The sequence below is a fragment of the Oenanthe melanoleuca genome, chromosome 4, assembly GCF_029582105.1.
Source record: "Oenanthe melanoleuca isolate GR-GAL-2019-014 chromosome 4, OMel1.0, whole genome shotgun sequence".
Taxonomy (NCBI): domain Eukaryota; kingdom Metazoa; phylum Chordata; class Aves; order Passeriformes; family Muscicapidae; genus Oenanthe; species Oenanthe melanoleuca.
In genome coordinates this window covers 43,548,443-43,557,987 of record NC_079337.1, presented here as the reverse complement: position 1 = coordinate 43,557,987, position 9,545 = coordinate 43,548,443, and the positions used below count along the sequence as shown (strand labels likewise).

At 37.9% G+C, this 9,545-nt stretch overlaps 2 protein-coding genes across 6 annotated transcripts in view; one reads left to right on the top strand and one right to left on the bottom strand.

Annotated features, from left to right (window-relative positions):
• Window positions 1-9,545, top strand: part of SRD5A3 (steroid 5 alpha-reductase 3) — a 390,804-nt gene that overhangs the window by 30,707 nt on the left and 350,552 nt on the right. The window lies entirely within an intron of this gene.
• Window positions 1-9,545, bottom strand: part of CLOCK (clock circadian regulator) — a 69,329-nt gene that overhangs the window by 10,530 nt on the left and 49,254 nt on the right. For 4 of the 5 annotated variants that reach the window (XM_056490162.1, XM_056490158.1, XM_056490159.1 and 1 more), the window contains exons 12-22: window positions 9,005-9,087; window positions 8,666-8,772; window positions 8,042-8,189; window positions 7,762-7,837; window positions 6,731-6,872; window positions 6,247-6,347; window positions 5,265-5,354; window positions 3,189-3,347; window positions 1,883-2,089; window positions 640-848; window positions 56-341 (exon numbers count right to left, since the gene is read on the bottom strand). In XM_056490162.1, the coding sequence (XP_056346137.1) occupies window positions 56-341; window positions 640-848; window positions 1,883-2,089; window positions 3,189-3,347; window positions 5,265-5,354; window positions 6,247-6,347; window positions 6,731-6,872; window positions 7,762-7,837; window positions 8,042-8,189; window positions 8,666-8,772; window positions 9,005-9,087 (1,608 nt within the window). The remainder of the gene's footprint in view (window positions 1-55; window positions 342-639; window positions 849-1,882; window positions 2,090-3,188; window positions 3,348-5,264; window positions 5,355-6,246; window positions 6,348-6,730; window positions 6,873-7,761; window positions 7,838-8,041; window positions 8,190-8,665; window positions 8,773-9,004; window positions 9,088-9,545) is intronic. The other variant, XM_056490161.1, reaches the window with a different exon arrangement.

Here is a 9,545-nt window from a genome sequence, read left to right as displayed (position 1 = left end):
AATGCTGAAAGAGCCAGGACTTGGAAAGATTTGTAGACAGCTCAACATTCATTACCTGTAGGAACTGCTGGGGGTGCTGGGTCAGCTGTGACTGAGCTGGTTGTTGCACTGTGGTGAGCTGCTGCTGATGGTCCTGCTGACTTTGCTGCTGCTGCTGTTGCTGCTGCTGTTGCTGTTGTTGCTGTGTTATTGACAAAGTCTGTGTCTGCTGCTGTTGAGCAGCAAAAGTGGGATAAGCTGTCACCACCTGTCCCATAAACATAGTACTTGGTACCATTACTGCTCCACACGCTACTGGGGCCGTGACAAGTTTTGTTACAAGCTGCTGACCTTGAGAAAATCTGTTAATAGAAAAAGACATTTAGAGTCCCTTCAGGAAAAAAAAATAAATATATGAAGCATCACATACATTTGAAAAAGGCAAATCTCTCAAAGTCATATTTTGCTATAGCAACATGGGTTTTGATAAGCCTGCAAATTTGTTACTTTGGGCAGTTTAGTTTCAAGGGTTGTATCCATACAGTTGAAACATAAAGCACATGATCTTTTAAATGCTACTTTAGTTCCCTTTGGATATGATGCAGCTGCATAAGCATACCATTATAAAAAGTCATCTAAATACAGGTCTTGAAGATTTACCTGATTTGTCTGTCCTGTGTAAAAGTGGTTACTGCAGCAGAATTCTGGCTGTTGTTCTGTGGTAAACTAGAGGGAACCTGCACCACATTTCCTGCTGTTGGCTGAGAAATCACCATAGTGTTGTACAAAGGTGCCGAGACTGTGTTCTGTGACTGACTGGCAAGAGAAGACTGTTGATTATGTCCACTAAGTACATTTTGTTGATTATGCTGAAAAGAAATTTTGAGATAGTAAGTTGAAGATAGCCAGATATTACAGCTGTTCTCCTCACTGTCATTGCCCACACTTCAAAACTGCCAGTGTTTCTTTTCTATTCAAATGAATTCTTAATTCAAAGTACACAGGTATTTCTACTGACTGCAGATTTAGAGGTGGGACTGCACCTTGGACATCTGAGTCTCTTACATTAACTTCTTTTCCTGTTCAGGTTATTTTTTTCCTTTAATTTTTCAGCTACTTGCATATTGTTTGTTCAAAATCATCTTTTTACTCCTTTAGCATCTCTGTGCCCAACTTAAGACTAAAATATGCACATAATGTCAAGAATTTCTTACTTGAAAGTTTGGAACTAGCCTACTGCTGAGATGGTAAAATGCATCACTAGTCTGCCTCTCCACAAAGTATGGAATGTGGAAAAAGGGTACAGAGAAGGATGACCACAGAGATCAGATGTGTACAGAGTCTCCATACACAAAATGGTCAAACCCACAGAAGTGTTCAGCATGAAGAACGAGGTTCTGTGGGGATACATGCTGTTGAATGTTATTCCTCTGCTAAATTGTTAAGGTTAAGTTTATAGTGTTAAGTTAAGAGCTGTTTCTTTGTTACATTATAAGGTTTAATGTGTAATTTGAGTGCTGTTAAGCTTTTAGGCCATGTTCCTTTTTATTTTTGCCCTTGCTGTCTTTTTTTCACATGCACTGAAACACAGACACTCCCCTAGATAGTTCTCAGTTCACTTCTGTTTTGATTGCCTGAATTTTGCTTGGTTTTGTTGTTGCTTGTTTTTTTTTGTTTTGTTTGTGCTTTAACTGTTCTGTAAGTAGTAGAGTGAATCTTGCCAACAAACTTTGTTGTGCTGCCACTTAATATTAAATGAGGCTTTTGCTGATGCCCTTGCTGATGATTTTTTAAGCAATCTCAAATACTCGTTCATAACAGGGGAATGTCAGGGAAGCTGTTGTATTTCAGTTGGGTATTTGAGCAAATATTCTGTCCAGCAAAATCAGCAATAGAATTTTACCTGTGTTGCAGTACTCTGCAAAGGCTGCTGCTGTATCATGTGTGGAGTACTTATGTGGCCTGTATTCATCCCACTTGGAGTCTGATTAGTCTGAACAACTTGACCTTGCATGTTTATTGGCGTAAGCTGCTGAACAGTTGAAGAATTTCCAGAAGGAAGCTGCACAGAACCAAAGTTGAGTCCAGAAGCTGACTGCTGCAAGAACATCTTAAAAAATTCCACAAGTTATAGGGTCAGTATTCAGAGACTCAGTTCTAACTGGTAAGAATCAGAATCCTGATTTCTAGACTTCTAAACATTAACATTCAACATTTTTTCTTAAAGAAAAAAGAGACTAACCAGTAATGCAGTCTACAGCAGTCTAAAGACAAAGCTTATTTGAGATGACACTTCTATTTGTAGGACCTTCCACAGTAACACTAAATCAGATGAAGAAAATCTCTGAATTAGTAGATCCCAGGAATAGCATTAAGAATGTAATCTTCCCTGACAATAAGGAAATCATGATGTTTATACTGAACTTTCCAATGTAATAAACAGAACTCAGCACAAAAATTATTAGGTTCTTTAGAAAAGGTTAGGCCCAAGCCTACAACAAGGCAGAATGTGGAGCACGGAAGTATTTTCTCTAGTTTTCACATTTCTGAACAAGGTCCCTCTGCACTACATGGGAAGGAGAGCTGTGAATCTCTCCTTTTGAGACATGAATAAGGCAAGTGCCTTATACTGCTGGCATGTTTACACTACACATCACACAACACTGAAAATGGCACACGCCAGAAACTCCTACTCTTCCAGCAGAACTTAAGCAACATACTCAATACTTCTAGGAAGTATTTTTCTACTCTCTAGTCACAGTGCAGAGGATCCAGTAACTCCTTCAAGTTTATCATGCAAAGTAGAGCCATTCAGCCTCATAGGACAGTTTAAGAAACAAAGAAACATGGACTTCAGAGCTAAAAGAGAAAAACAGATGTTCATCTTGCAGATTTTGGATTAATATTCTAGTGGCTGCAAAACTTTGCAAGAATTAACAACGAATCCATCCTTTTAACATTTAATTAGGTTAAGTCGTAAGCTAGGCTTGGCCTACTCAACACTGCGGCATTTCCAGATACATTCAGAAGCAGATCATCAAGTACCTCTGGAACAGCAGCTTCAGATACTATGGATTTTAGACATGTTAGGCCCAAATGGCAGCTGACAAGGAATATGGAGGATCATGTTGTGGAATTAGGTGCCCCAGACACATTTCAGATGCCTAAATTCTCTACAGATGAAACCTGTAAGCAATACACTAACTCACCTGGAGTCCTTGACCATGAACAATTTGAAGCTGCTCTTGAATCTTACGCAACTCTTCCTGCTGCCGATGAATATTGGCCTCTATCATGCGTGTTCTTTGCTCCAGCTGGTCCTTTAGATGTTGCATAGCTCCTAATTGAGCTGAAAACTGAAACACAGGCTGTAGTGCAATGAATAAATTAAAAGCTGTGCAAAAATGACATTTTATTTACAAGAGATAAGTACAGTCCTCTACAGAAGCAAAGAAATCAAGCACTGCTCTTTAAATTACTAATAAACCATAATCTGAGGAACAATTAATGAGTATGAAAATATCACAGAATCAACATTTAATTAATGCATGAGAAATGGTGAACTAAAAGATTTCACTGCACAAGAAATTGACTGGTGTCCAAATCACACATATAAATGTGTGTGTGGTGTGTGTAGCCTTAGTAATACACAGTACTGTGGATGTTAAAGCTCTCTCATATTAAAAATTAGAATCGTGCCAGTTTAGAAAAAGATTCACTCAGAACTAAAACATACAAATAACTTGGGAATACCCTCAGTCACAAAAAGCTGAAGGCTGAGCCCATAGAGAAACTATTTGCCAATTCTGTTCTTCCTCAGACATTTGTTACAGGCCCCAAGTCAGTATGACCTTCTGATACTTATATCCCATTCTTATTACACAGAAGCATTTCACAGACCAAGCCTTGTGTTAAGCATATGCCTGAAAGCTACTAGCAGAGTTGATGTATTTTTAAATTCATGCCCTAAAATATCTTAGCTTTAACTGGTTTTTAAATCTATGTTGCTAATGCACAAGCCTGAAAACTATATCCACACAAATAACAGGAAGAAAGAAATAAAGGAAAAGTGTCAAATGAGAGAATTTGCTTATTTCAAGAGAATAAATAATCTGGCACCAAGGACTCAATTTCTAAAAGAAAAATTAACATTATATTCAGAATATAGAAGCAGAGAATTGCTTAAGATGGAAAAGACATTTAAAATCATCAAGTATAACCACTAACCTAGCACTGCCAAGTCCAACACTAAACCATGTCCCTAAATGCCACATCTACACGACTTTTAAATAGCCTCAGGGATAGTGACTCCACCAACTCCCTGGTCAGCCTCTACCCAAATTTTTCCTAATATACAATCTAAGCCTTCCCTGCAGCAACTCAAGACCATTTCCTCTCACTCTGTCCCTGTTACCTGAGAGAAGAGACTGACACTCTCCTTGCTATAACCTCCTTGCAGGGGGTCTCCCCCGAGCCTTTTCTCCAGGCTAAAAGACCCTAGCTCCCTCAGTCACTCCTTGTCTGATGCACATTCCAGACCCTTCACCACTCCATAGCCCCTCTCTGGACTTGCTCCAGCACCTCAGTGTCTTTCTTGCAGTGAGGGGTTTAAAACTGGACACAGCACTTGAGGTGTGGCCTCCCCAGTGCTGAGCACAGGGGACAATCCCTGCCCTGCTCCTGCTGGCCACACTATTGCTGGTACAGGCCAGGTGCCATTGGCCTTCTTGGCCACCTGGGCACACCCTGGCTCATGCTCAGCTGCTGCTGACCAGAACCCCCAGGTCCTTTCCTGCTGGTGCAACTTTCCAGCCACTCTTCCCCAGCCTGAAATGCTGCAGGGGGCTGTTGTGACCCAAGAGCAGGACCTGACACTTGGCCTTGTTGAACCTTGGCCCATCAATCCAACCTGTCCAGATCCCTCTGCAGAGCTTTCCTCCCCTCTAGGACATCAACACTCTCACTCAACTGGTGTCATCTGCAAACTCATTGATGGGGACCTCGATCCCTTTGTCATCAGTATCAATAATGTATCATCAACAAACATACTAAACAGGACTGGCCCCAGTACTGAGCCCTGTGGAACCCCACCAGTGACCAGCTGCCAACTGGATGTAACTCGAATCACCATCACTCTCTGGGCCTGGCCATCCAAACTGTTTTTCACTCAGTGAACAGTGCATCCATCCAAGCCACAGGCAACCCATTACTCCAGGAGAATGCTGCTCTCTAGGAGAACAAAACTGTTTAAAAAATAATACACAATAAATTGAGTCAATCCATACCTGTGTCATTCCAGACTGGAGCTGTAGAGTTGCAGGTTGAGATATTGCTGGCTGTGTTACTGGTTGTCCAAGAGACTGTGAGCTTAAAGACTAGGACGAAAAAAATTATTCCATACTCATAAGAGAATGAACTTCATAGTTGATATGAAGTATTTCTTTAAAGTGTCAAATCCAAAATAGCATCATATTAATATATCATAGAAACTTGTAAATTGTTTCCTGAAATATCTAACCCTAATTATTAGAGAATTAAGAAAACAAGAGCAACTGATTATCTACATAATATATACATGACTTTTCCACTGCTAAAAATATATACAGGCAGTAGGTATAAAACAGAAATTACAACTACAAGTATTTTAGAAGTCTTAATTGTACTAGGGAAAAGAATTTTTCAACAAGTTTTGAAGTTGACACCTTTAATTTATTCTTAAACTAACGATTTTTAGAAATACGTATTTTAATAAGCATTCTGTTTATGAAGTGAATGTATTGGTTCAACAGGAAAATAAGCACCAAGTATATGAAACATGACAATTTCTCATACTACCAAGATTTTAGAAAGTATATGGAAGTATTCACTAATATTCTTAAGTCATAAACTTGTATGAGTTCTTTAGAGGGACACATACAGCAATACATTGGCAATTTTACATATATCTAGATAGGTGAGTGTATGTGTGTATTAAAAATCCAGAACTACAGAAAGAAGTACTGTGTAAGTGAAAGCAGACATTCATTCACATTCTTGCAAATCCTGACAAAACCTAAAGGCATATATGATTAATTATTGTATTCCTTTAAAATCTCCTATACCAAAGTTGCATACTGATGATGCAATTCTAAGAGACATATTCCAAGAGAAACTCTTACAGTTTAAATTCTGTCCTTAGAAGAAATAAAACAAAGCTTATATGGATTTAATAATAGCTTTTAAAGGTGAACTCCACTGTTTAAATACAACAGTTTTCTCTAGAGTTACCTGACTGCTCAGAGATGATCTTCTTTGTGCAGTCTTTTCATGACCTGGTAAGCCTTGCCTTGGAGGAGTGCTAGTGTCCACCGTCATTTTAGTTGGTGTTGCTGACAATGTGGAGAGTTAGAACAGAAAGAAACATGTTAATTGTTGTCTCAATTCTGTAATGCAATAATCTAATTACAGGAAGCTTTTAATGAATAAAAAAGCTGTTAAGGCTTGGACTCTTTTTTTCCCTCTATCCACCAATGTGATTGGTGATAGAGTGCAATCTGATGAATTGAAATAGGGTGTACCAGTGCTGATATCGTACTCCTAAAATTAAGTCTTTTTCAGAGTACTCTGCAGATCTCTGAACCATTGAAAAGGGTATTTTCACTTGCACACTTCTCATAAAACGATTATTAACTGCCACTTATGTATTTAATTAAATTAAGTAGGGAAAGCCTTCATTAGGAAGGCAATTCTATTTTCAACAGTTGGTGCTTACATGAATGATCCGATACTGCAGTATGTGAAGATTTTCTTGAACTCCTAGAGGAAGCAGAAGGTGTGGGACTGGTATCAAACCTTTCCAGTGCTTCTTTGAGACTCACTGTGTTTATGTGATTGTCAGACCCAGAGTCCTGACTCTGAAGAAACACACAAACAACAATTATTTATCTAATCCAGCACACAATGTCTATTTGTTAGAAAATATCTCAGACCTTTTTGTTTCTGATCAACCCCCTTACACAGGTAACCAGGCAGAAGTAGTGAGTGGCCTGTTTGATGGCTGTAAGCTGTTTCCATTTGAGGCTTTTATCCTTGGAAATTAAAGCTATGTAAGCCTAGAAACCAAAATGCATGCAGACTTAGGGCACACACTGACTACTGAGCTGCCCTCCTTTTGTAACCACTCAATTCACTCTGAACTATGTAATGAGTGAACTGCTTATTTTTTTGAGAAAAGAGGAGTTTATTCCACTAGGAACACCGACAGATGAAACTTGTGAAACTGCCAAAGGAAAACTTTTCTGAACTGTCAGACTAAAATATGACAGTTCATCTCCACAAGCTGATAAGACTCATTGAGCTTCTAAGGACATTAATTCAAAATGAATTTTGTATACTTTTAAGAAGTGGGACAGAGTCACACAATTAAACAGCTCCTACTTTCCTATTGTTAATTCCTTCTTGGTGTGTTGACTTTGGTTTTTCAGATTATGGGTACTTCCAGTAAGGGAGATCATTTATTTAGGAATCTAATGCTGCAGAAATCATATTAATAAAAATTTATGGGTGCTACCATGTTATAACTACTTGCACATTAATTCCTGAAAAGAGAAGGGTGTTATACGCAGAGTACAGTTAAACACTATCTAGACTTCTTTGATAATTTTCAATAGTCACATTATTTAGAGATCAAATAATTACCTTATTTGGGGATAAATGGGACAGAACACTTTTGCTGCTGTGTATTTGCTTGCGTATTATATTTAGTATGTGAAGATGTAAAATAAAATTATATAAAACACTCACTTTATCTGCTGTTATCTCTGGAAGAGATTCCTCAATACCAAGTTCTCGTCGTCTTTCTGCTCTAACTTCTGCATAACTAGAAGAACAAACCAAGGATGACTACTATATCACAGGATGATTTAAAAAGTAAACCTCAAAGACTAAACTCCTCAAACCCACCTTGCCTACAAACTATCCCAGAAGTTTGCCAGTGATTCTTCAACTGCTATAATTTCTCTACCTCCAAAATATCATCAAGACAGCTCCCATACCAGTAGGACCACTTTAAAAAGTAACCTACCTTACAACAGTGTGCGTACAGACAATAAACTCTGGCCTGGAATTCCACTGGTGATACGTGATATAGTAATGAGTTTGCAGCCAAATCCACTGTTGTCCCTTTGTAAGGAATCTGTAGTAACATGACTTCCCTTTCCCATATTGCATTACTATAAAGATGAAGAATGAAGTTCACTGCCTTGCCAGGTTGTAAAAACTTCAATCACATAGAAAGAACATTATTTCCCAGGTTCATATAGCCCAAACCCACGTCTAAATACAGTATTAAGTCAATGACCAAGAACAGGTTTGAAGATTTTCCAATTTTTGCACTTATTAAACATTATAAAGACTTTTACACGCCGTTGGGAGAACTGGAAAAGTATTAGTCATAGAATTATGCACTCCAATTTACCACAATGAAAGCCCAGAACTTTAAGTTAAGACTTTAAGATATAGATATATAATTTTAAGATAAAGTTATCTGTTTTGTAGTTTTGTATCAAAAGAAAAAAAATATATGGAACAGCAGTATAATAATGTCAAATGAATATGAGTAGACAATTCACTCAATATCACAAAATTTCACCAAAATGGTTGTACAATTAAACAAACATGCCAGTTTTAGTGATTTAGTTGTACTCACAATGCTCGTGACATTTTGCCAGATTATCCAGATCATCCACATGATAATAATCATAGCCTGATGTTCCCAAAACTTCAAATGGAAGATAACCTATTATCGGAGGTGCCCTAATTAATAAAAAAACCAATGTCATTTTATTTTCACACACATGAAAGAATCTCAAACAAACCAGAATTAATTATTTAAGCTTTCTTGTTTACAGTATGTGCTCCCCAAAAAATTAAAAAAAACTAAACCAAACACAAGCTATGAGTAGTTAATGCAGATTAGCGAACTCCAAATCCTACAGCCACCACTGTGATTCAGCTGCTATTGCTAACTACACAGAAGGAACTGCACCTGTGATCCAAGAATAGGAACTTCCATTCTAAGCTGTGCCTAGATGTGAACTCTTCGTTGGGTTCTTCAACAGTGCACATTTCCTAAAAAGGAAAAAATAAAAACCTCTTAAAACTGCTCTATTCTAGTACCTAAACTCTTTCAACCTAAAGTTAGTAGACAATTCCACAATAGTTATAATGTTATTTTTAAACAGCTTCATTGGTTTTGCTTGTACAATACTGACGTAGAATCTAATCTCAACTGTGCCAAGCCGATGCTCAGTTGATTTAAATGGACTAACCATGTCATGAGATTAAACTTAAACTCAGTATCTACAGACACAGTAGCACAAGCAGAAATCCATAGTTCCTGCAGTTATGCTTTTAAATTGTAACACACAAAAGAAGGGGTGAAACATTCCCACCAGATGGTCTCATTATAGTCTGTGTTTATAATGGTCAACATTAGTAAGATGGTCACTTGTTTAATCTGAGTTTAGGAATATGATTCTTCCCTTTAGTGAATACAAGCATTCTAAACCTCTTTTAGTGCACAGACA